Source organism: Prionailurus viverrinus, chromosome B3 (assembly GCF_022837055.1).
Source record: "Prionailurus viverrinus isolate Anna chromosome B3, UM_Priviv_1.0, whole genome shotgun sequence".
NCBI classification, from domain to species: domain Eukaryota; kingdom Metazoa; phylum Chordata; class Mammalia; order Carnivora; family Felidae; genus Prionailurus; species Prionailurus viverrinus.
Window position 1 is genome coordinate 94,024,308 of NC_062566.1, and position 27,073 is coordinate 94,051,380.

The following is a 27,073-nucleotide window of genomic DNA, read 5'->3' on the forward strand; positions in this document are numbered from 1 at the left end:
TTAATTTGCAGGAATCAGTCGATTGGGTTGGAGATTACAATGAACCATTGACTGGTTTCTCATGGAGAGGTGGGTCTGAACGAGAGACCACAGGAATCCAAATATGGAGTGAAGTCTTCCTCATCAATAAACCTGATGGCAAGAAGGTAAGATGCAAACTTTGTAAAGAAAATTGAGTTTTCAATTGGCAACTGTTACCACTGTTCAGGATCCTTGAAAATGATCTTTTGAAAACTAATTTTGACCATTCGACATGAAGTTCAAAAGGGATTCCTTGTTTCCCTTTCTGTTGATCAAGGTGATAAAATCATAGGAACGATAGAACAGCAGATCAGCAAGCTAACAGCTGTCTGTTGTTTCAGTGCTGTTTCTGTTAGCTTGGATTACCAGTGAAAATTAATCATTATAGTACTCAGCTAATTAATATTTTCATTTTCTGTGGCATTCATGGCATATATAAAAAATTACCTGTTAAGTATTCATTGATAATGGGTTGCTATAGTTCTCATAGTGTTAACTTTGTAGTAGCCCTAATTCTACATATGTTCTATAAAATACTGATAATATATTGTCTACTTGCCTGTAGGTTGCAGTGCTATTGATGGATACTCAGGGAACCTTTGATAGCCAGTCAACTCTGAGAGATTCGGCCACAGTATTTGCACTTAGCACAATGATCAGCTCAATACAGGTATGGAATAAAATAAATCCATTTCGATGGCTGTTACTTTAAAAATTGTAAATATGTGTATTCCTATATTCCTACTACCATGCGTGTGGTAGTGAGACCAACAACAGAAATGCTGAATATGTTATTTGGCTCAATTAGCATCCCAGTTCTTATGATTTCTATGAGTAGAATTGGCTTGGTTATTGTAATCTAATTTCTGATCAGTTTCAAGCTGCCAATAGCCAGAAAAGTTTGCATTATTTCACTGATAATTTTTTATGTTTAAAGCCTACAATAAACTTAATAATATTGTCTTATAATGTATGCAGATAGATATATTGGAACTACCCATTATAAGTTACATTTACTGAACCAAGATTTATAAATGGTTTTTTGTTGTTGTTGTTGTTGTTGTTGTTGTTGTTGTTGTTTTCATAGAGTGTAGAAACATTGCTAAGGGTAAAAGCATTTATATGCTTTCCCAGCTGTTAAAAACACTTAATTAACATTTAGGAAAATAAATGTCTCACAAAATTTTTTTTATCTTTCTTTCCTTTTTTTCTTTGTGTCTTATTAAGTATTGTTTTTGAGGTTAATGTAAGCTTTACAGATCGTCTTGGAAAGTCTCTGGAGAGTTTTACTATAACCATAGAACACATAGCATGAAAGGTTTTACATTAACTTTTAGATATTTTCTATTTATTAGAAAGAGCAAGAAGTAGTAGTAGCCAAGAAAACAGTTAAAAGAAAGGTAAGATAGTTTAAAAAGGTAGGGGAGGCAGAGTGGTTGGGATGAACAAGTCAAGGCTGAATTATAAGTGAGCAGAGAAAGAGGCTCATGAGCCAGCAACCAGGGTATCATGTGTGGCTAGGACAGTGAGAGGGTGGATAGAAGGAAGACTGAATATTTTCTACAAAAAGCTTTAAAGTGGAAGCCATGATTATAACCTGTGATTGATTAGCTTTTAAAAATAGACTTCTTAAACGAATGAGCCTGTGAAATACGGACTTAATGTCTATTTTCTTCATAATCAGCAGTATAAAACCACTTGTACAAACCAATTAAAACATAATTCTTTATTACCTATATTTCTGTTTTACCTGAAGACATTGAATATTTTCACTGAAAAATCTTAAGTCCTTAGTAATGACCTTTTTATCATCTGAGAAACAATCTCTTATTTAAATAAGTGCACAAAGCATTCTCTTTGTGTCAATACATAAACATAGAAGCTTCCTTCACTGTTTTTTGAAATTACTCCTCAAAAGATAAAAAAAAAGATAGAATGTCATCTTAGTACTGTGGTCTGTTCATGAAGTGGTTATGTATATGTATAGGGATATGAGCCTGATACTCAGAACCTAACTTCAATGTGATAGAACTTTCCAGAGACTTAACTAAATTAATCAATTGTGAGAAAGTCAACATAATTTTTCAAGACAAAATTTCATGTATGGCTTACTCAGATCTAGATTGTTATTATTTTGCTATGCTTGTAAGAATGATTTTTTATTGACTAATCGTTAAATCAGTTTCGTAAATAATTTTAATATTCTGTTTCCAGAGCAGGTGGCTGTTGTATTTCTGGAACAATTTTATGATCATTGTACATGGTTTATTGTTTCTCAAGCTTTCTTTACTCCTCTCTCAAGGTCTTATAAATGCCATTACGTGAGAATACATGTAGGGGCACCTGGGTGGCTCAGTTGGTTAAGCGTCCGACTTTGGCTCAGGTCATGATTTCTCTGCTCATGAGTTCAAGCCCCACATCAGGCTCTGTGCTGACAGTGTGGGTCCTGGTTGGGATTCTCTCTCTCTCTCTCTCTCTCTCTCTCTCTCTCTCTCTCCCTCTCCCTCCCTCTGCTCTCTTCCCCTCCCCAACTTGTGCTTGCTCACTCTCAAATAAATACACTTTAAAAAAAGAATACATATAAGAAAGTTTGATTTTGTGAAAATTGATATTTATAAAAATAATGACATAGTAAGTACTTCGAAGGATGCCAATTATTGTTTCATTTTGACTTTATTTCTTAATCAAGGTATATAACTTATCCCAGAATGTCCAGGAGGATGATCTTCAGCACCTCCAGGTAACAATATGTATACTCTTTTTTATATATATCTGGTAATGTTTTGAAGATGTGTGGATTTTGTTAGGCCTTCTCCTACCTAAAACTAAACAATTCAGAAAGATTTAGAAACATAATCAAATGGAGATTGTCTTATTCCCAGGTTTCTTGTTTTAGCCCTCCATGGTTATGTTCTCTCTCTCTCATTCAGTTTTCAAAGTTCTTTGTTACTCTAAAGCTACTTGCTACTGGCTCCGTATATTTGAAAATATATGGCAAATTAGAGTAGAGAAAGAGCCTTTGGTTTAAAAATGACCCCAGATGTGAAGCTGATCCAGTTATAAAATAAATAACTCACAGAGATAAAGAGTACACCACAGAGAACGCCGTCATTAATACCGTAATGACATCGTCTGGTGACAGATGGTGACTGCACTTGCCGTGGTGAATGTAGCATAGTGTATACAACTATCAAATTGCTATGCTGTGCACCTGAGACTAATATTATATTGTATGTCAACTATACTTTAATACTGCATTTAAAAACCCTTTCTGTTCTATGTGCTGCCCTCAGGGGTATTGTTACAGCACAAATGCAGAGAACAGTAGTGAAAGTGAAGTTGAAGTCTTACGGTCAGAGATTTAATAATTGCTAGTATGATATCAGTTGCGTGCCCGATTTTTTTTTCCCTGTGGACCACTTTATACTTAAGAACTATGAGGAGCTACCTGATAATTCATAAAACTCTGTTTTAGATCTGAAAGAGACTTCGGTGACTCCTAATTTACCCTTCATATTTTACAGATGAGGTAAATTTGGCTGCAAATAGTAAATGACTTGCCTAAACTCATGTGGCTAATTAGTGGTAGAGTGGGCATAGAGATCTGGGCATCTTCTGGGCTCAGGGCTTCTTCCATGCTCCAAGTAGCATTTAAATTTCAGATAAGTAAAAGATTAGATATTTCCCGAAGATAGTTTACATCTCTGTAACACTTTTTGCTCTTTTTCGATTCGTTTTATTTTGGTTACACAGCAAAACCTATGTACCTTAAATATATAATCTATCTTGGCAATAAGAGCCATGTACAGCTTTAGCAGACAACATAGAATGATAGAGCAGGGTAACCTGTGATGCTGGACATAACATTTGGAGTTCACACCTGACATTATTCCCAAATATATTTCTAGTATCTCACACTGAGCATTTGTGACAAATAGGCAGTATGCTGAATGACTGTTCGATGTTTCTTGTAATCAATACGATTTACTTCTTCAGGCACGTGTCATAACTAGCCAATTATTTTCCAAGTTAATGGCATGGCACTGTTCAATACCAGCTTAGGGATTTCTTAAAGAAGGGCTGATTTTGGACTTTGATATTGAGTAAGTAATGTTTTTCTGAGACCATTTAAAACTTTTCCTGTAAATGGCAACACCTCAGCCTCCTCAAAAAAGATTGTGAATTCAAATTATGTTGGTAGATGATTCCAATGAGAGTGCCTAATCCCTGGAGCAGCTGCAATATTCCAGACACAGTATTCCAGACTTTTCATTTAAATACTCTAATCAGATGCCTAGTAATTACTCTGGGCTTCCCCCATCCCCCTGCAGGAGAGATGGGGGTTGCTGTGGGAGCTATCCGAGAAGGGCAAGGGGTGGGAATCCTCTGTATCACTTGCACCCCAGCTCTGAGAAGCTGTTGTGCCTTGTAAGTCTTATGGATGAAGTGGCATTTCCTGTGTACAGATGGGGAAACCCATTCCACTGGTGACACACTCATCGGAGGCCTAATCACAGTCACCCCCTAGGGTCTTTGTTCTCTGACATCTTCCTTAGTTTTTGAACAACACAAAAAACTGAGAGGGTGCCTCTCAATTGGGAGCAATTAAAAACAGAAGAAGGCAGTGTATTTGGTTGTATTTTTAAGCCAGATGCCTCTATGCCTTTGTAATAATTCAGTCCATTGTGCCATTAAATTTCCTCAGGCGACAACTTGCGTTAAATATATCCAACATAGTTTATGGCTCTCTGGTCTAATCTGTGCAAGTTCTGCTTTGAAAGGTTTTTTAACATGTTTCTTTCTCCCCCATCTTCCCTACAAAAAACTGCCCTACATTCTTGATATAAAGTTGTTGGCTTTGAAGTAGAAACTTTATTTTTAACATATACTTTATGTCCTTAATTTTTAAATATCCAATTACTATCGTTCTGCTTTAATACTTAGTTCCTTAAAATGTTTATTGTAACCTTAATAATACAGTATTATGTTATAGTGAGGGGGGAAAAATGAATGGAAGAAAGCACAGAAGTAAAACTTTGCAGATACTGAAGTTTGTGTGTGTGTGTGTGTGTGTGTGTGTGTGTGTGTGCGTGTGTGCGCGCGCGTGTGTGTGTGTGTGTGTGTGTGTGTGTGTGTGTGTGTAATTTCCCTTGTAGCTTTTCACTGAATATGGCAGACTGGCGATGGAAGAAATATTCCTGAAGCCATTTCAGGTGAGTGAAGAATAAAATTATGGTATATTCTTATTAAATTTTTCTTAAGAGTATGACCAGGTATATGAATCGAGAAGGTCACATTTCTTTCCTTTTTTCTTTATTTCATTCAAGAAGCACTTTGAACACCTTGCTAGTGCTATTTGGTGCAAGTAGGAGATTCAAATGGGGAAATGAAAATTTAACAAATTATTTTTTTAAAGAAATGGGAAAAACTTATTGGGAATAACAAAAAATAAATAAAAGAAATGGGAAAATGAAAAGATGAATTAGATATTTTGATTCCTGCAAGAATATCATCTTTTATTCCCTGAATTCAACTCTAGAGATGTCACAGAAACCAAAAGAAAACTGATGAATTTGTCAAACATAAAAGCTAAAAACAAACAAGATTCCTGGGACTATAGAAAGGGTCACAAGTCACACAAAACCTGGCTAAGGCACAGAGACAGGATATTGGTCAGGTGGGTGCAAGTTTATTGAAGGTACTTTCTCTTTCTTACACAGTGACCCATGTGAACCATCACTTGCTTCATTGCACTAAGTATCAGACTAGCAACCAGCTCAGCCTCTTGGAACAGCAGGATAACATCAGGGCAATATATGAGCTCGTGTTGGGTGGTATAAACAGACTATCGGGTCCTTTAATGCTCCCTTCTGCCCCAGCAGTCTTTAAATAACAGGAACCAGGAGAGTATAATTAAGTCAAAAAGCCCTTGAAAGCCTGGAGGAGGTACAGATTTAAACACCCAAGACTGCTCACTTGAAGCATGACAGCGTCAGCCTTGGCTTCTCAGGGGGCCTCAGGCTAAGTCCCAGAATTTAGCCCCTCCCTGGTACGTATCACCAGCCAAGATGGATAATACCCTGAGAGGTATGTGAACGTACAAGGAGAACGAATGATAAAGGGCAAAGTAGAATTTATGGCTTAAATGGCAAGTAGTTTATTTTTATTTTTTTATAAGTTTATTTATTTATTTTGAGAGAGAGAGAGAGAGAGAGAGAGAGAGCACATGCAGGTAGGAGGGGGGCAGAGAGAGAGGGAGAGAGAGTATCCGGAGCCAGGCTCCATGCAGTCAGTGCAGAGCCAGATGTGGGGCTCAAACTCACAAACCGTGAGATCATGACCTGAGCTGAAACCAAGAACCAGATGCTTAACAGACTGAGCCACCAAAGCACCCCAGCAGGTAATTTAAAATGAGTTATTTAGTTATCTATTGTTGCATAACAAATCATCCTAAAAGGATAAACATTTATTGTTTCACACAATTTTTAAGGGTCAAGAATCTGGAGTGGCTCAGCCTGGGTGGTTTTGGTTCAAGGTCTCTAATGAAATTATGCAAAATACTGGCCAATGAAACATTCTCAGAAGACCTGACTGAAGGGTCCACTTCTAAGCTTACTCACATGTCTGTTGGCAGGAGACTTCAATTCCCTGCCATATGGACCTTTCCACAGGGCTGTTCACACCAAGGTTCCCAGGGCAAATGATCCCACTGCCAGAGTGACCAAGCTGCAATCATTTATAACCTCATCTTGGAAGTGAAGACACCGTCAGTTCTGCTAAATTGTATCTGTTGTACCCACCTACCCTGATATAATGTGGGAGGGGACCAAATAAAGGTGGGAATACCAGGAGGAAAGGATCTCAGATATAGTAAAAAATAAGCAAAGAAACTAGTACATACCTATTAGAATGGCCAAAGTCCAGAGCACTGACAATACCAAATGCTCCCCAAATGAGGACGTAGAATGTTAGAAACTCCCATACATTTCTGGTGGGTGTGCAAAATGGTACAGCCACTTTGGAAGATAGTTTGGCTGATTTTTACAAAATTAAACATATTCTTTACATATGATCTGGCGTTGTACTCCTTGGTATTTACCCAAAGGAATTAAAAACTTCTGTCCATACAAATACCTGCACACAGATGTTTTTAGGAGCTTTATTCATAATTGGTCAAACTTGAAAACAACAAAAATGTCCTTCAATAGGAGAATGGATAAATCAACTTTGCTACATCCAGACAGTGGAATATTATTCAGAGTTAAAGGAAATGAACCATCAGGCCACGAAAAGACATGGAGAAACCTTAAATGCATATTATGAAACAAAAGAAGCAAATCTTTAAAAGGCTACATACTGTACTGTGCTACATACTGTAAAATTCCAACTGAAATTCGTAAAACCTTGGTTTGCGAGCATGGTTCACTCTGGAAACATGCTTGTAATCCAAAGCACCTGTACATCAATGCGAATTTCCTCATAATAGATAATGGAAACTCGGATGATTCATTTCACAACCCAAAAATATTCATATAAAAATGATTACAATGCTATAATATAATACAAAATAATGAAGTACAAAATACAAAGAAAAATTAACCAGCACTTACCTTTGAAAACCTTTGTTGTGAGGGAGACAAAAGACAGGAGTGTTATTGTGTAGAACGACTTTCACTATCACTCACAGAATCACTACTATCCATTGGGTCAATGGAATCTTTTTCTTTTTGTGCACCTTCAACAAGGAACCAATCCAATGACCTAGAATGAAGCAAATTATTCCTAAGCTAACTCTTGTATGGAAAAGCAAAGGACTGTCCATAGGTGCTTTGAAGTAACAAAAAATAAACTAGTGCCCATTGTGGGCACCTTCTAACATTCTGGAAAATCACTGATTTCTGCCAAACACCATAGCCTGAGACCAAGCATCTAAGCATGGGAGACGATCACCCACAATCCCACAGAGAGAGAGGGAGAGAGAGAACAACCATGTTCACATGAGGGAAGAGGGTGCAGACAGGAGTTCAGGTAGAATAAAAACAGTCCCTGCTTACAATCCTCTGTTTTGTTTACAATACCTACTAGTGTCTGTTAACTTTAAAAAATAGTAATTTGTCAGGTTGATAAGTGAAGTATTCTATAGTAATTGGGCTATTAGCTTAGGTTTTTCTCTGAACTTTTTACTCTCTGGATCCATTGGCATAGGGTGGGAACTCCATTGCAAATTCTGGAAAGGATTTTTAAGTCTTAACCAGCAAATGTTACTACTTTTTAAAAAAGTTTTTAATGTTTGTTTATTTTTGAGACAGAGAGAGAGAGAGAGAGAGAGAGAGAGCACGCAGGGGAGGGGCAGAGAGGGAGGGAAACACAGAATCTGAAGCAGGCTCCAGGTTCTGAGCTGTCAGCACAGAGCCCAACACAGGGCTCAAACCCACAAACTATGAGATCATGACCTGAGCCGAAGTCGGGAGATTAACCGACTGAGCCACCCAGGTGCCCGAAATGTTACTACTTCTTATGCTTTTTAAGATACATTAAAACCAAGAGGGACCAACTGGTGCTCTGATTAGATAGATAGGTAGGTAGGTAGGTAGATAGGGAGAGATACTGCTTTTGGTAAAAGAAATAATAATGAAAACAATGGAAAAAGTTTTAGCACTTGTTGGTAAACTGAAGGCATTTTGAAATGTCAGTGAAAAAAGTTTTGACTGAAAGAGTCAACAATGACTTGTAAACAAGTTTGTACTTGTAAATCTATGTATCTGAAATTGAAATGAGAAAGTCATTAAGTAGCAAAAGTGGCTTCCAAAGATACTTAATAATATTTAAAATGAAAGCAACCAAATTCAAAACAAAAAATACTACACATCATGAAATTAAAAAATAATATGCAAATATATTCAGGTCTCAGAATTTTTAAGGTATCAGCAAATAATTCACATTTTTAAAAAAAACACCATTAAGACCAATGTTAATGAGCTTTACTACCTACAAAATAATTCACATTTACCTTAGAAAAAGTTTCAAGAGAAAAAGTTCTGATATGGTATAATTTTTAAATGAAAGTTCAATTAATTCATCAAGATTTTTTTACTTTTTATTTTATTTTTTAATGTTTATTTTTGAAAGAGAGTGTGAGTAGGGGAAGGGCAGAGAGAGAGGGAGACATAGAATCTGAAGCAGGCTCCAGCCTCTGAACTGTCAGCATAGAGTCCGATGACGCAGGGCTCAAACTCACAAATGGTGAGATCATGACCCAGGCCGAAGTCAGACGCTTAACTGACTGAGCTGCCGAGGTGCCCCCATCAAGCTTTTTTTTAGAAGGTTATCACTTCCATCCTCTTCTTCTATCTCAGGAGAGAGCAGGTTTATTTGTTTGGATAAAAGTGTGGAGAAATTTTAAACACTGCCCAAGAAGGCAAGGTGAGAGGTAATGAAATTTAAATCATAGTAATTTGTACTCAAACTAAATTTAATAAATTCAAAATAGAAGAATTCTTACGTCTGAAGCAGTGAAATTGTAAATAATGAGCAAGATATATCACAGGCTGGAAAAGTAAGGGTAATTAGGCAATGAAGTAAATAGCTGCATTAACAGATTCATTTGATCCTTTTTTTTTTTTAAAGGTTTATTCATTTTTCAGAAACAGAGCATGAGAGGGGGGAGGGGGAGAGAGAGAGGGAGACACAGAATCCAAAGCAGGCTCCAGGCTCTGAGCTGTCGTCACAGAGCCCGACACGGGGATCAAACTCACAGACTATGAGATCATGACCTGAGCTGAAGTCGGATGCTCAACCGACTGAGCCACCCAGACACCCCAGATTCATTTGATTCTTAAATGAAAAGCCAGTTTATATCAAGAAAACAAAATATCTGTGGTATTTAAAAACTGTTTTTAAGCAGAGAACTAAAAGCGCAGTGAATTCAGTTTAAAAGCAATATTGAAGTGTAAAGTTTAGCCAAGTGGTGTGCTGGTAAATGTATACAACTGGCTGGTGAGGAGGGAGGAGGTGGTTCTGATTTAAAGCATTTGCTGATTTCTGGTATGAATACCTTTACCATGGCTGATTTCAGGCTGCCAACATGATGTCAACTGACTTGTAAAATTTCTCAGACTTGAACAACTGCTCCTTGTGAGCCTGTATGGGCCAGCTTTACACTAGTTAGCACACTCAGGAAGTATAACCCATGACAAGACATGGCATTTGAAGATTGAATTAACAACTGGGCACGTCCTGGCAGAGGCATCTCTGGTAGGGGAGGTTCTGGTAGCAGAGAGGTGGGGTGCCGTTTCTGTGTACATTTTAAATTTAAAAAAAAAAACATTTTTTTTTTCAACGTTTATTTATTTTTGGGACAGAGAGAGACAGAGCATGAACGGGGGAGGGGCAGAGAGAGAGGGAGACACAGAATCGGAAACTGGCTCCAGGCTCTGAGCCATCAGCCCAGAGCCTGACGCGGGGCTCGAACTCCCGGACCGCGAGATTGTGACCTGGCTGAAGTCGGACGCTTAACCGACTGCGCCACCCAGGCGCCCCTCTGTGTACATTTTAATGTACAAGTTGGTAGTAGATTAAGGTTTACCTGTAATAGGAAAATAAGGATAAACCCTAAAAAAAACTTCCTGCACACAAACTTTAGTTCCCTTCTCTTAGAAGTTTTATTTTATTCCTGAGCATATATTTTAGGACCACTTACCTTTAATCTCTGCTCTTTCACCTCCTCGGTGTTAAGTACTTCACCTTTTAGATTAGTTAATTCACCCCAGTTTTCTCCCATAGCATTTAAAAAAATTTTTTTCAATGTGTACTTATTTTTGAGAGAGACAGAGTGTGTGAGCAGGGAAGGGGCAGAGAGAGAGGGAGACACAGAATCTGAAGCAGGCTCCAGGCTCTGAGCTGTCAGCACAGAGCCCAAAGCGGGTCTCGAACTCACAAACCTCGAGATCATGACTGAACTGATGTTGGACGCTTAACCGGCTAAGCCACCCAGGGCCCCTCTCCCATAGCATTTTTAATTAATCATTTCATATGCTTAATGGCCCTTAAGGGCCTTAGAAATAGATCCACACACACACACACACACACACACACACACACACACACACGATAAGTACATGAGGTGATGAATATGTTAACTAACCTTATTGTGGTAACCATTTCACAATGTATACGTGTGTCACATCATTATGTTGTAGACCTTAAACATACACAATGTAATATGTCAGTTATAGTTCAGTAAAGCTGGAGGGAAAAAAAGATTTGAATCCTCTTTGTGAGAAAAAGTGAAACTCAACTTTTCATGTTTCCTTTGGTAGAGATGTAATTATTAGATCAGTCCATGCCACTTTTATGGTTAAACTGAATGTTGATGGAAAACAATAGTAGAGGAAGCATATAATAATATATTGCTATATTAGGATAAACCTGTTTCTCACAATTTCTCATTCAAATTGGGCCTACATATGGAAAATTAGTAATATTTTACTTAATTATATTTAAGGACCCTTTATTCCTGTGATTTAAAAATGTTCAGGGGCTCCTGGGTGGCTCAGTTGGTTAAGCATCTGACTTTGTTTTAAGTTTATTTATGTATTTTGAGAGAGCAGGAGTGAGTGGGAGAGGGGTGAGAGTGGGGAAGAGGGGGATAGAGAGAATCCCAAGCAGGCTCCATGCTGTCAGCACAAAGCCTGATGTGGGGCTTGATTCCATGAAACATGAGATCATGACTTGAGTCAAAATAAAGAGTTGGATGCTTAACCGACTGAGCCACCCAGGCACCCCAAGAGTACATGTGTGCTCGCTTGCTCTCTCTCTCATAAATAAATAAATAAATAAATAAATAAATAAATAAATAGATAGATAAACAAACATAAAAAAAACACATGTATAAAAATGTTTGGGGTGCCTGAGTGGCTCAGTCAGTTAAGCATATGACTCTTGATTTCAGCTCAGGTGGTGATCTAGGGTTCATGAGATCTAGCCCTGTGTCAGGCTCCATGCTGACAGAGTGGTGCCTGCTTGGGACTCTCACTCTCCCTCTCTCTCTCTTTGCCCCTCCTCCACTCACACACACACACACACACATACACACACACACACACTCTCTCTCTCTCTCTCTCTCTCTCTCTCTAACTTTCTCAAATAAAATAAACTTAAAAAAAGAAAAATAATAATTAAAAATTAAAAATGTTCATCTACAGAATAAATTCTTTGATAGTGATTTCAGCCACTTTAAAACAAACTATTCTTGGTCAAATATCTATGATGACTGTAATTGCCAAGTCATACCAGAGAAATGCATGACTTCACTGAGAAAATGAGAGGCTGTTTGTGCCTATATGGGCTGTAAATTAAAGAAAAAGATATGATGGTAGGGCCGAGAAAAAGGCCCATGTTCTGTCTAGAGAGCAATTTAGGTGATCTGAGAGCTGTATGATTCAGAATAAATATTCACCTGGCTACATAGAATTAGGTCAGTGATATGCACCAGGCTTCTCCCAGTGTCCACATTTAGGTACATGAACTATGTAGAAGATCTGTATAAAATAGTAATAGTTCATTGAGCATTTATGTTGTGCCAGGCGCTGTGCCAAGTATGTTTCTTACATAAGTCAGATTATATTCATTATAGTTATATAAAAATAAGTAATGTTGTTTCTTTACTCTTTCTCTTTTTTAACTGATGAAGGAACACTGAAGCATAGAGTAGTTAAGAAACTTGTCCCTGGGCACATCATATCTGTTTTTTTTAAAGGATTTATTATTTTTTTTAAGTTTATTATTTTGAGAGAGACAGAGTAAGCACAAGCAGGGAAAGGGCAGAGAGGGGGAGAATCCCACCTAGCCTCTGTGCCATCAGCTCAGAGCCTGACGCAAGGTTCGAACTCAGGGAAATGTGAGATCATGACCTGAGCCAAAATCAAGAGTTGGACACTTACCTGACTGAACCAGCCAGGCGCCCCTGGTCACATAATATCTTTAAGTTGCAGAGCTGGTCTTCAACCCAGGTAGGCCACAGGCTCAACGCCCTGATAGTTCCACCATCCTTTATTGCCTCTCTTCCCCCTCATAATCCTCGTACTTATTGAGCTATATCGTGTAGTCTTATATTTGAATGTGCACATCTTCCTAAATTATAAATACCTTAGGAGCAGGAACTATTGTAGTTTCCTTGTTTTCTTTTTAGTCTAGTACATCTAACTTCATACAGCAGATGTTCAATTAATGTTTGCTAATTATGGTGCTGTATACATATTTGGGATTGTGTATAGTTTGAATATAATCCGTGGGGCTCAGAATTGAAAGACCTGAATTCAAGTTCTTGTGTGACTATTACATGTCCATCCTAGTGTTACCTCTTTACATTTTAAGATAAGATACATAAATATTAAGTCATACGCTGGTATGAGAGTGTCCAAAGTATTTGTATATGCATGGCCCCTTCTTGAACTGCAGAAACAACAATCATGAAATTTTCTTTTGGTGGGTAAGGGTAGTAGAGATTCTGAATTGAAAGTATTAATTGGGGGCGCCTGGGTGGCGCAGTCGGTTAAGCGTCCGACTTCAGCCAGGTCACGATCTCGCGGTCCGGGAGTTCGAGCCCCGCATCAGGCTCTGGGCTGATGGCTCAGAGCCGGGAGCCTGTTTCCGATTCTGTGTCTCCCTCTCTCTGCCCCTCCCCCGTTCATGCTCTCTCTCTGTCCGAAAAATAAATAAATAAACATTGAAAAAAAAATTAAAAAAAAAAAAAGGAAGGTATTAATTGCTAGGTGGTAATATAAAAAGAGTAAAGTAGCATATTTCATTAGTTGAGACTAACAGAAAAATGTTTGATGTTTTCAGTTTGGAGTAGTGATTGTATGTGGTACCATCAGATTTAAAGGTGATCCTAGTACAGTCTGAAGATGCTTCAAGTAGTCAGACAGTTAGTGGTTAGATGTAGTTCAAGTAGTTAGACAAGGTGCTCTGAAGTTAGAGCAGCTGCTCTGAAGCAAGGGAAGCCTTGGCTGCTGGATCAAGGGATGGGCCATTAAAGTCATTGATGTTTGCCAGGTCGTAATTTAATACCTTGGATAGCCTAATTTCTTATATACATAAAAAAGAAAGATTTATGTAATTTGGAAGATATTAATCTAGACTCATAGATTTGTCACCAATTTTTCTGCCTATGTCCTTGGTGATTTTTGCTCAAAGAGATTCTGCGGTTACTTTTGGAGTCATCCACAACTGTATTTTTAGCCAAGAAGGGAAATTCATTCTTCAAGTGGATTTTTTGCTTGCTCTACCTATAGGTGTCTCTGTTGATCAATTCCTGATTCATAGAGAACAAAGGATATTTTTGGTCTTGTTTTTCATGTGGAGGGCCCCAAATTTGTTTTAATTTCTACCCTGTTAACTATTCAAGCCCCTCTGAAAAGTCAGCCATATATTGGAGATTTCTAGATTGATGATTTTTCTTTCAAGTTTTTTTCTTCAGATTCCTGTATTCTATGTCTGAGCCCATTTAAAAAAGAGCAGACAAGGTTTCCTTTACTTCAGCTCTTTAGGTGCCCAAAAGATTGAAAATTTCCTGAAGTCTATTTAAGTTTTTTATGATTGATCTTTATTTTGTTTGCAATTTTGAATCTTTGACCAATTAATCACTGAGAGAAAGTCTTCTGAAATGGTGTTAAGGGATGTTTAATCTATTTTTCTTGCCCTCTAAAGGCTGTTAAAATGTTTTAATTTATTATTATTATTATTATTATTATTATTATTTTGAAGAGCTGGTTTGCTTAGATGTTCTCCTGGTCTTTCTTACCCTATTGCTTTTCACCATTTTTCCCCCATCCGAGAGACTAAAAATTAAGTGAACTAGTTGGAACAGAACTGATAGTTCGGGTCAGTAAGTATCAAACAAAATCCTGAATTACACAGCAAATTTATGCCTTCTTGGGTTAAAAAAAATTCTTTAAACTCAGCTCTAGACCAGGGTTTAAATTCAGCTATCTGTAGAACAGCCTTCTGGTCTAGCAATTAGTTGTTTGGGGCAGTGTGGCCAGTCCTTTTCTAGGAAATCAGTTAGGAGGTCAGGGGAGGGAGCAGAAGGAATTGAAGGGGTGCAGTGAGTGGTGAAGATAAAACTGAAAGAGATACAAGGAGGGTAAGTTTCAGAAGGTAAAAGAGTCAAATTGCGAGATGCTATTTGGAATCAGCATTTTGAGATCTCAGTTTACTAATTAAAGAAGTGAATTAATGAGTTATTAAGAGAGATTTTATGTCTTAATTTTATAGAACTCTTCTTAACTGTATTAGTTATTTATTTTGACATGTACAAAGATCACCATAATGACCCCTGTTACTCTGAATTTTTTTAAAAGGTCATTTATAATTGCAACAATTAGGATTATAGTGCAATACAAATAGAAAGCAGAGGTTTTTCTAGGAAGAGGGCCTAGCTTTGATATATACAAACCTGTAACAGGTTGGTCAAAAGTGTGTGCTTTGAAAAGCAGCTTGGAGGGGCGGCTGGGTGGCTCAGTTGGTTGAGCGTCCAACTTTGGCTCAGGTCATGATCTCACAGCTTGTGAGTTCGAGCCCCACGTCAGGCTCTGTGCTGACAGCTCAGAGCCTAGAGCCTCGTTCGGATTCTGTGTCTCCCTCTCTCTCTGCCCCTAACCCACTTGCATTCTGTCTCTGTCTCTCTCAAAAATAAATAAACATTAAAAAAAGAAAAGCAGCTTGGTTCCTCAAGCAAGCAGAGGTCAATATGGTGCTGTACGATCAGTCATCTGATAGCCACTGATCCTGTATTATGGGCTAAGAACAGTGACTCACAATTACAAGATCAAGAGTGTCCTCTTAAAAGTTTTGTAGGACTCCCAAGGCCAAGTTTGACTAATTACTTTTGTGTAAATTGGTTGCCAGTTTAACAGACCTCCAACCATTTGTCCTTGGGGCATCTTGATTGGTTTGGAGACTTATGAAGTCTGTGCCTCTATCTGTTCTTTCTGAAGCACTTCCCTATACATTCAGCAACACAAGACAATTCAAGCAAAAATACACGATACGAGGGCTTTGTATGAATTGCCAAGCAAGAAGGCAAAGCAAGCAGCAAAAGCATAAAGATATTAATAACAAAAATATTTACTAAATCGTATACCTCCAAGCCAAAAGTTCTAATAACCTTATACAAAAATTAGGTCTAATTATAAAATGAGTTCACTTCCAAAACTGAAGGTTGAATTGCCCTATACAAAGACTTTGAACTGATGACCTTATATGAAGACCTACTGTGTCTTTATAACAAAAATCCTAGAATAACATCCTAGAATCCAAAAATCAGCAACAAGAAGCTCAGTGAAACAAATCAGAACTCTAAGTAAGACCATTGTTGAGACACATTCACCTGGCAGTAAATTTGAAGGACAAATGGAATTTTGGAACAAGGGACAAGGAGAATGTTAGTCTGAGGGTATCAGAGACTTCTGCCAAGTGAGAGTATTCAAAATTGTCTCAGCGAGACTTCCAGAACTGTCAAAGGATGACACCATCACTCAAATCTGGTACAAAAGCCAAAGCTGAATTTATTGCTTTATTAAGTAAAAGAGGTATGCTGGTGAGGCTTAGTCTCATGAGCAAAGTCAACTAATGATTATACATAGGGTTTAGGAGTGTGTTTTGGAGTTGCGTGGTTTCCAGAGGCAAGAACAGGTTGATGTCAGTTTTAGAATATTTGTCATTGTTGGGGCGCCTGGGTGGCGCAGTCGGTTAAGCGTCCGACTTCAGCCAGGTCACGATCTCGCGGTCCGGGAGTTCGAGCCCCGCATCAGGCTCTGGGCTGATGGCTCAGAGCCTGGAGCCTGTTTCCGATTCTGTGTCTCCCTCTCTCTCTGCCCCTCCCCCGTTCATGCTCTGTCTCTCTCTGTCCCAAAAATAAATAAACGTTGAAAAAAAAAAAATTTAAAAAAAAAAAAAAAAAAAAAAAAAAAGAATATTTGTCATTGTTGAATACAGAAGCATGTTTTGTGTTGGCTATAGAGGGGAGAAATGGATGCACATCAGCCTCAGTGAATTTTCTGGAGTGATTCTTCCATTAAGTATGAAGCTTTCACTGATGGGTTGGCTTTCAGTGGGCTGTTGATTGAAGTGACTTGTTAGTTAGATGGGTTTAAAACAAGTTCTAAACCTTGTTTCATTGTTCTCTGAAAGTGAAACTGGAGCTGAAGTGTGTTGATTACATGCTTAAAAACCAGTTCAGGTATTTACTGACTACATGGTTCTAGAACAGCTAGTCTTTTCCTGGGGATGGGGCTGGTAGGTATCTATAGCTAGCTTATATCAATTCATGTGAACTAGTTAGTAAATATTCAGGAATGATATAAGCCAGCTATTAAACTGCTAATAGCTTAAAATCAGCCATGTTGGGCGTATTTACACCACAGAAATGGCCAAATGCTACAAAATCAAGTCATTTGGAGAGTCAGTTTACCAGGACATCACTGGATGGGAGCATTAGGCATGGAACTTACGAATTTAATACTATAGACAGGTAATAGATTCCTGATTTGAGAAAATAAGACTTCATATTTGATCCTATTCTACACATGGTCCTCATTATATTGACTTAGGGAGATGGCCAGTGAAACAGACCAAAAAATGAAACTAAAATTTCCCAAGAAAAATGCAAAATATAGCCAAATCCACATACTTGGCTTCATTGATCCTGGGTTATGAAGCTCTATTTTGTAAAAGTTCCTTCCTAGCTAATCTCTATTTTCAAAATACATGTTTAGGTAGAAATATTCTGAATACAAATTACTGTATTTCATTTTGAGAAAAATGGGCATCTGTTACAGACAGTTTAAAGATCATGGATAGGGGTATTTTTATTTTTTTTAAAATTTTAATTTTTTAATTTTATTTTATTTTAGAGAGAGAGCAAGTGAACAGGGAAGAGGGGCAAAGGAAGAGAGAGAGAATCTCAAGCAGGCTCCAAGCCCAATGTGGGGCTCGATCCCATGACCCTGGCATCACTACCTGAGCTGAAATCAAGAGTTAGGTGCTTAATTGACTGAGCCACCCAGGCGACCCATTAAAATATTTTATTTTTAAGTAATGTCTATACCCTAAGTGGGCTCGAACTCAACTTTGAAATCGGGAGTCACATGCTCACTGACTGAGCCAGCCAGCGGCCCCAGAAGTATTTTTAAACTCTCCTCTCCACAAAAATGTCTCCTTCCCCACAAGAATCCCCAAAATGAAAAAAAGAAAGGAGAGTTTCCACTTTGTGAAACAAGACTATCCATAACTCAAACTGAGAAGTGTCCCTGGTTTCAGGACAGGAGATGTGAGCCAAGGATTTTATATCCAGCAAAATTGACTTTCAAATAGAAAAGCACAACTGTTAAAACGGGTCACAAACTTATCAATATGTAAGAATGCAAAGAATATTGTTCTCATGAGCCCTTAATGAGAAAGCTACTGAAGAATGAACTTCAGATAAGCAAAGATGACATAATTTCACCAAAGGAGAGATAATCATAAACTATGTGCCTCCTGATGGAAGAGCACTCTGCCAAAGAAATAAAACCTGAGATCAAGGCTCTGTCTCCAGCTGCCAATTTGCAGAAATCCAGAAGAAAAAAGAGCATGTTGAACTGCTGGTGAATATGCAGGGTCCACGTTGTGGGAAACTCTACATGGTCATATAGAATTTATGGTTAAATTCCTAGGTTCTTTAACAGATAAAGTAAGGAGGAAGAACCCATCGATTAAAAGAGAATTAAGAGACAGGTCAACAAATTTTAATAAGCAAGATTAAAAATTCAGTTAAAAACTCAAAAGATACAAACTTTTAGAAAGATCATTTAAAGATAGCTAATTTCATAAAAATTATTAATTTTTTCTCAATTTCCTGCATTTTTACTAAAACTAAAATTTGAAGCATCTTTTTTTGTTTTAAGTTTATTTGTTTATTTTGAGAGAGAGAGGGAGAGAGCGAGAATCTCAGGCAGGCTCTGCCGTGCCAGCACAGAGCCCCGGGGTGGGGCTTGAACTCACGAACCCTGAGATCATGACCTGAGCTGAAATCAAGAGTTGGACGCTTAACTGACTGAGCCTACCCAGGTGCCCTGAAGAGTATCTCTTAATCTAACTTATAAAAGCATGATTTTATCAGACCTCAGATTGTAAACTACAGTGCATGTTTTATACTTACTGTTGAGGCAGTACAACAAGGTTTTGAAGTAACCCAAGTTTAACCTGTTCTATCTCTGTGTGCCTTTGGCCAAGTGACTTAATGTCAGGTGGAGGCGATTTTTATATATCTCTTGTGAAAAGAGTCACAAATTATAACCTATCTCTTAGCTGTTGCAGGAATGCATGAAATATGCGCATAATTTTTGATATTGTGGTTGCCATATGATAGGCACTTAAACGAAAGCTACAATTACTTTGGTTCCAAGTGGTCTGGGGTGGGGCCCAAGAATTTTGTGCTTTTAAAAGCCTCTCAAATGATGCTAATGATTGTTCTAATTTTGGAAACACAGTCTCTGATAAAATCTTCCTGGATGTGAACAAATATTCAGCTTCAAGGATTTTTTCAATGCGTTTCTTAGTAGAAAAACTGGAAGACATCTGGGAGACTGGCAAAATAAACTATGGCCTATCAATTTCCTAAAATATGTGGCCATTAAAATAAAAATCAGATCGCTAACACAGCACTGTTCCAAATGCCTAATACATATCTCATTTAGTAGTCCTGGGAGATGGATTCCATTATTACCCCTATTTCACAGATGAGGAAAAATGTACACGGCATTACAAATAAGTTGTGAAGCAGAGACATTTCTAAACTTTCAGTACTATTTTTTTTTATAATAAAAGATGGCCTTGTTAGAGGACAGACTGAATTAGCTTTTTAACAGAAATTATTTCATAATCATTGAAGATGAAGCAATCAAATCATTTGCAGCCAAAAACAGTAGGGAAAAATCTATTAACAAGGTACGTTAATTATTTTTCAGGATTTGTGTGTGTGTGCTTGTGTTTTTGTCAGCTTTTTTGTATTTGTAATTTGTTATTTTTCTGATTCTAAATAAATATTCACTATCAAGCCTAATTATGTATTCTTTTTTGTATTGAGCCCTCCTCCCCCCAACAGACTGAATAAGCTTTGGGCCTCACAAAACCTGGATTCCCATCCATCTGCATACCCTGTATGTAAACTGAGAGCCCCTGAAAAAGAGAATGGGACAGAAGTAGTAGAGGAAAAATATTTAAAGAGATAAAACTTTCCTCAAATAACACTTGAGTCTTCATAAAGAGCTGTCCCCAAATTGCCAAGAAGAATGCGCCCCACCCCCCACAAGAGATGGGAGACAGAGGTGCCCTCAAACCGGCTGAATGGTTCTATGTCACTACAATCAGTTTGGAGGCAGCTTTCTGTTTACACTTAGTGGGAACAGGAAGGGTGATCCCATGGGGGAGAGATTGCTTGGAAACTTTCAAAGGTTTTATGTTTGCTGTTCAAATTCCATAGTGCGTTGTAGGACACTACTCATATGGTAGTAACAGTAGCACTTCATTGGTTTCCATAGGAAGCAGAGGAAGGCAATTTAAAGTCCCCTTATCAATCCTTTCTTCTTCTTCTTGTTTCTCAGAGTCTGATATTTCTTGTTCGGGATTGGAGTTTCCCATACGAATTTTCATACGGAGCCGAAGGCGGCTCCAAATTCTTGGAAAAACGCCTCAAGGTTTGTTAGAAATTTAGGTGAATGAAACTTCACCAGTAGTAATCTAGAATTATTTCTGTTGAATGAGTTGCAGAATGGACATTTAGTAGATACAGTCTTATGCTTCTAGTGTCTCTACTAACAAACTAAGATTGATATTTAATACAATGCTTTCAGAGTTACAGTTTTAAATATTATGAGTAATTATGATACAGATAAAGAATTCTTTTGTAGATATCTACAAAACAATGACTGATTCCTAAAGATAAATCTTTTAATTTGAATAATTAAATCAGTTCAAGGCTGACAGTACAAATATCTGTTTTCATTGAGGTTTAAAACAGTCTAACAGAAATATATAATTTTGAAATCCCCAAAGTCAGTCTTAGAACATTCTGCTAATAGTTCAGAGAAAGTGAAATTAGAGGGTTCTCTATTTTCTGTATCAGGATAGTGCAATATTGAATCAACTGTTTATATTGAACACAGATGACAACAAATACCCACTGAGAAAAAGTCCTTTTTGGCTTATAACTGCTTTTAGGGTGGTCGTACTATTAACTGTCAAATACATTTGAAAAAACAGGGGCAATTTAGCTTATAAATACCCACCTATTCAGACACCTTTCTAGAATTTTAATGTATACCTACCAAGTGACAAGAGGTTGTCTTGAGTATCTCCTGAAAAGAAGGTAGGAATATCTTATGATCCATTCATGTCTCCTGTGAGTACTTTGAATTAAAATTGTAATTTATAAGAACTAGCTAGAATAAAACCCCACTAATTTGTAGTAAAAAATGGGAAGGCCCACCTGAGTTAGCATAAGAGTAAGCATTTGTTAATTGTAATAATAATGGCATATATATGCTATATGGAGATATGGCTGTTCACCCAAGACTTTATTCTTTCTTTATCAGCTTATATATTGTCATTTTTATCATTGTGGGACCAGACAGACATAGCAAATATAAGATGCTACAGAATTCTTTGGAGTTCAATTTATGTTGCAAGTAGTTTAAACTTTAGAATGATTTACTGCAGGTCTCAGGGAACCAGCATGAAGAACTACAGAATGTTCGAAAACACATCCATTCCTGTTTCACCAAAATTTCCTGTTTTCTCCTACCTCATCCTGGCTTAAAAGTAGCTACCAATCCAAACTTTGATGGAAAACTGAAAGGTGTGTTTTTTAATGAATATATACTTACATTACTTAGTCTGGTTGTAAAATTGTCATTTTATCTACTGGGCTTACAGCTGCTGATTTAGGTTATCCACTTGTGTGAGGCTGATGACTAAAACATGTCAGGAGAACTGGGAATCCTGGTCTGGTGCTGGAGTACCTTCTTGGGGGAACTGTAGGATTCCATGGGTACTAAATACGTACCTGGAGAAAACAGGCAGAGTCTTGCATTCACCTAGGAGGCAGCGACTCTGCCCTTTTTGCAGAGGTTTCTGCTTACGTCAGTACATTGAGAAATGCTCCTTAATGCCTTCCTGTTTAATTTGCCTTATTTGCATTAGAGGAGAAAAATAGATGTCTATGTTATTGGAATGCTGTATTGTAAGTTATAGAATATTATGATAAGTTATAGAATTAAAGATTGAAAGAAACATTGTGTAGTTCTGAACTCAAGCTCTTTAAAAGTGCTACTAAGGAATTTAATTATAAACTATTAAAACCCTCACTAAAAGTGAAATCCTCTTCTGGATGAGGACCAGTTGCTGAAAAACCCAGAAGCACTAGAGTGTTTTTGAAATAGTGTATTCTAATAGTATGTAATTATCTGTCAAACAGAGAGGCATTCCTAACATTTTAAGATTCCAAAGAATCTCAACTTGTTTTAAAAAAGGGGGTGGGGTGGGTGGGAGGGGTCTGAAGAAATAGAATTTAATAGTTCCTAATAGATATCACCAGGTCTTTAGATATTTGCTTTGTAATTCATACAAAAACATTTCTGACTTACTTACTTGTAAGGCTAACATTGAATACACACACCACTGAGTTCAGATATTTGCTTAATTTCCTGTGGCCTTTCTGCATCATGTCAGGGTTGGTGTGACAGTGACATTAACAAGCTTTTCAGCACAACTGTTCTCAAAGGGCTTCAAAATTAATCTTAAAAAGGGACAACATAACATGTATTCACTTTTACAGAACTGGCAGGTTTGAAAAGCAAACCTATTTTTTTCCCCCGTTTCCATGGCATTTGTAGTCAGATACCTTATATTTAACTATGACAGTATCATAAATAGAATCTCACATTTCATCAGCAGTATTTCTGTACATGTTTTAAATTATCTTTATATAACAGAACAGATAGCACCAGGCACATATTAATGGAGGGATTCCAGGATCCTATCATGTCACTGTCACTGTCACTGTCACTTACGAATTCCAACCCAGTAATGAGCACACAGACCTCTTGATACTGTGCACTTACCTAATGCCATCAATGTGTTTTGAATAAATTACATAAAGGGTGGGCTCCCACAAGGCCCCTCTTCTCTGGAGTTGGGGAGTCGTAAACAGGCAGGGGAGGGGCAGGCCTTCAACAACAGTCCTTTATTGGGTCACAAAAGTACTCTGGCTTGTTCCATTCATGCAGTGTACAGCCACAGGTCTTAAATTAACTGATAGATTTTGCAATGAAAGAGCTCAGGGAGAGAGTTGAAGACAAAACACACAGGTATAGAACCCCCCCCCCCCTTTTTTAAAGTTTATTTATTTTCAGAGAGACAGAGACAGCGTGAGCAGGGGAGGGGCAAAGAGAGAGGCAGAAAGAGAATCCCCAGCAGGCTGTGCACTGCCAGCACAGAGCCCGATATGGGGCTTGAACTCGTGAACTGTGAAGTCATGACCTGAGCCAAAGTCAAGTTGGACACCTAACCGACCGAGCCACCTGGGCGCCCCATGAACCCCACTTTTTTTTTTTTTAATTTTTTTTTCAACGTTTATTTATTTTTGGGACAGAGAGAGACAGAGCATGAACGGGGGAGGGGCAGAGAGAGAGGGAGACACAGAATCGGAAACAGGTTCCAGGCTCTGAGCCATCAGCCCAGAGCCTGACTCGGGGCTCGAACTCACAGACTGCAAGATCGTGACCTGGCTGAAGTCGGACGCTTAACCGACTGCGCCACCCAGGCGCCCCGAACCCCACTTTTTTAAGCAGATTTGTTTCTCATCAAATTGTACATATATGTCTAAATATGTACTAACCTACACAATTGTTTTACAGGTACCCCAAAATTATGAGTTTACCAAAGTGGCTAGCCTGAGAGAAAAAAAAAAATGAAAAGCAGCTTCAGGTGCCCATCAAAATTGCATTTTGATGAGGCTTTCTAGGACGCCTGCTGAATCTGTCTGTGTGCCAAAATGTTCTTCTTAGCCTCAGTTTCTCCTTGGGCAGTTTTGAAAGTCAGCTATCTACATTGCTTTTCCATCCCATCCAGAATCTTGTAATTCGATGTGAGTTCTATCTGGGATGTCTTGTCCACTGGCTATGCTGCTCTCCAGAAGGCTGGCATCTGAATAACCACTTTCTTCCTCTACGGAAGAAATGTCTCTAAATAAACAGTTGTGCAAAAATTGTTCTCTGATGATAGTTCCCACATACTCTTTCACAAACTTACAGAAGTACTTTCTAGTTCATTGTCAGCAGTAATAATTGTTATAATTACTATTCATGGTCCCTCACTACTGAAAATGTTATCTTACCATTTCCTCTGTTATATGAAATTTATGATACTATGATTAAATTTAGCTGCTATTAATTTAGTGGCTTCCCACATAGGAAATCAAAAGGATCAGGTTCATTCCTGCTGCATTCAGACAGTTCTTTCCAAGTGCCCACCGAATACCTCTCCTGACGTAGTCAGTCTAACCTTTCAATTAACAAGGAGTTACTTTTTTGTTTTTTTTTTTTGTTTGTTTGTTTTTTTGAGGTTCCTCTGGGTTATGGTACCACATGTAGAATGGCCAGGCAAACCACATCATAAATTATGGAGATGCATTCTTAGCAGCTTCAGTTAGAGTTCAGGAAGCGTAGCCAAACACTATTGCAAGGTAATGGTTTTTTAAGAAGCTGTTTCTAATGAATTGTCAGTCAGGTAATCCTGAGATCTCTTTCTTGGTTGATTTACACAGCAGTGCCACACCAGTGCATCTGCCCCGCAGAGTTCTTTTACAGCATGTTATCATGTCCCCAGTTGTGGCAGATAACCACTTTGGCCTAGCCCCTGAATTCCTGGCAGAGTTTTACTCCGGTGGCAAAGATTATTGAAGGAATGGTAAAGACAGAACAGCATCCCCAGTAACGGTCTCCCCACACGTATTTGTTTGAATACTTGGAGTGGGTCAGAGCTAATTAGCACACCTCTGTAAATTGACCTGAACTGGGCTGCCGATATTCTGGGTCATGTGTGTACTGTGTTGAACTGATAGTGTTAGCAAGAGCTCACCACTGCGTATGTTGTGAACCTCTGGTTTGTGTTATCTGAATCCAGAATTGGGATATCTGGTATTGGTCTCAGTGAGAACAAAGACTATGGCCAATGCCATCTTCAGAACGCATTTTTAATCCAAATATGTGGTTATATGCTGGCTGCTTTAATGATAATTACCACACCTGCTGGTGCAAGAGACACAGGTGTATCTTATTTCATTCCGGTTTTATAAGGGAGTGGGTGGGGAGTGGAATTTAAGTACATGCGTTAGAAGTGATTTTAAAGTCATTTTAAAATGAGAAAGGTTGTTTCATACAGAAATTCGGGAAGAATTCATGCATTCTAGATATATAGGAATGTTTTACAAATGCTAAAAAAAAAAAAGAAAAAAAAACCAAGGTGATAAGCAGAGAAGAAAACCTACTGGTATCAGTGAATACAAATGCATGTGGTAACATAATACAGACACCAGTATTGTTCGTGAATATTGGTACCTGAAAAGCAAGCCGCAATAATAACTGAATAAATACATTTGAATAAGTCTATATATAATACAAAGGAAAATTATGAGTAAGAATTGGTACAATGCAACAGCAAAATACATTTGAATAAACACCTATGCAAGTACTCATAAAAGATTGGGCACTACAATTTCAAAGGTATACAAAACCTGAAATAAAAGAAGTCTGAAGGATTTCCAACAGTATGCTCATGCATCTCGTAAAGGCAAGCAAGAGAAGAAAAGCATGAATTCTTATGTAAACTAGTATTTCACTATATAGTGGGGTTGTAGTAACATGCAAGGAAAATGCAAACACAACCACATGGTTTGAATCTTTATTCTTAAGACCTCAGAAATCCCCAGTCCCAAAGCCTGAAAGCTCAGTGATTCTGCTTAAATTCAGATTTTTAAAAATTGTAGGCAGTTATTACATTTACTTAGATATCAAATCTCTGGACATATCTTGCTTTTTATGTAGGTGTATTTTTCTATATCTTTTGAAATGATTTAGAAATTATCACTATGTTCAAAAGACTTCTCTGAATATGTATTTTCTATGTTACTTTGCTAAATACGTAATGTTAAGCTTGAACCTAATGCCGTAACATGGATTATGTGTCATCAGTTGTCCTAAACATGGTAGGTGAACAACTCAGACATCCTGATTTGCCTCCATGGCCTTTTCTTGCCATGTTATTTTGTATGGGCGAATTTCATCACCAAATGTCGCATCACCATCACTGTCTTTCTGAACTTGAGTACTAGTTAACAGACCTTATTCAGTTCTGTACACTTTTCATAAGGTGGGCATACTAAAAACAGAGCAATTTTTGCATACATTTTCTGGCAGGAATACATCTTATAAACCAGTGAGTGTCTGGCCTTTTTCCCATTTATGAGCCTGTATACATAAAACCACCAACAAACTCATCAGAATACATGAAATGTGGTTATGTGAATGGGATGTAAAATATTTAATGTTTAACATCAAGAAAGCTACTTTATGGGTCGAAGATAAATATGTAGTTGAAATAAAGAACAGCAGTTTAGGCAAGGAGGGTCACTCATCCAAGAAAAGTGGGTTTTGGGAATTGCTTAGATGATGGCACAGTGAGTGATGGCTTTATCACTGGGGAAGAAGTAGACAAAATCAAGAATGTTTTATTTATTGTATGCCTTGGAGGACTTGGATTGGATTTTTAAAATAATGATGAATGTGCTTTTACTTGTAGAAATAGATGATGAATTCATCAAAAACTTGAAAATACTCATTCCTTGGCTACTTAGTCCTGAGAGCCTAGATATTAAAGAGATCAATGGGAACAAAATCACCTGCCGAGGTCTGGTGGAGTACTTCAAGGTATGACTCTCATTTCTAGAGCATTG

General features: G+C 37.9%; 1 protein-coding gene and 1 long non-coding RNA gene across 5 annotated transcripts in view; one reads left to right on the forward strand and one right to left on the reverse strand.

Annotated features, from left to right (window-relative positions):
* Positions 1 to 27,073, forward strand: part of ATL1 (atlastin GTPase 1) — an 83,866-nt gene that overhangs the window by 49,044 nt on the left and 7,749 nt on the right. For 2 of the 3 annotated variants that reach the window (XM_047861726.1, XM_047861727.1), the window contains exons 4-10: positions 12 to 146; positions 587 to 691; positions 2,711 to 2,761; positions 5,178 to 5,234; positions 20,667 to 20,759; positions 21,781 to 21,919; positions 26,920 to 27,047. In XM_047861726.1, coding sequence (XP_047717682.1) covers positions 12 to 146; positions 587 to 691; positions 2,711 to 2,761; positions 5,178 to 5,234; positions 20,667 to 20,759; positions 21,781 to 21,919; positions 26,920 to 27,047 — 708 coding nt within the window. The remainder of the gene's footprint in view (positions 1 to 11; positions 147 to 586; positions 692 to 2,710; positions 2,762 to 5,177; positions 5,235 to 20,666; positions 20,760 to 21,780; positions 21,920 to 26,919; positions 27,048 to 27,073) is intronic. The other variant, XM_047861728.1, reaches the window with a different exon arrangement.
* Positions 47 to 23,265, reverse strand: LOC125167519 (uncharacterized). Of its 2 annotated transcripts, XR_007152807.1 has the most exons (5): positions 23,184 to 23,248; positions 21,390 to 21,419; positions 7,632 to 7,782; positions 6,923 to 7,037; positions 47 to 132 (listed from the first exon to the last, which is right to left on the reverse strand). It is a non-coding gene; the product is annotated as an uncharacterized LOC125167519 (long non-coding RNA). The 2 variants fall into 2 exon arrangements; XR_007152808.1 differs by lacking the exon at positions 21,390 to 21,419 and having other exon boundaries at positions 23,184 to 23,265.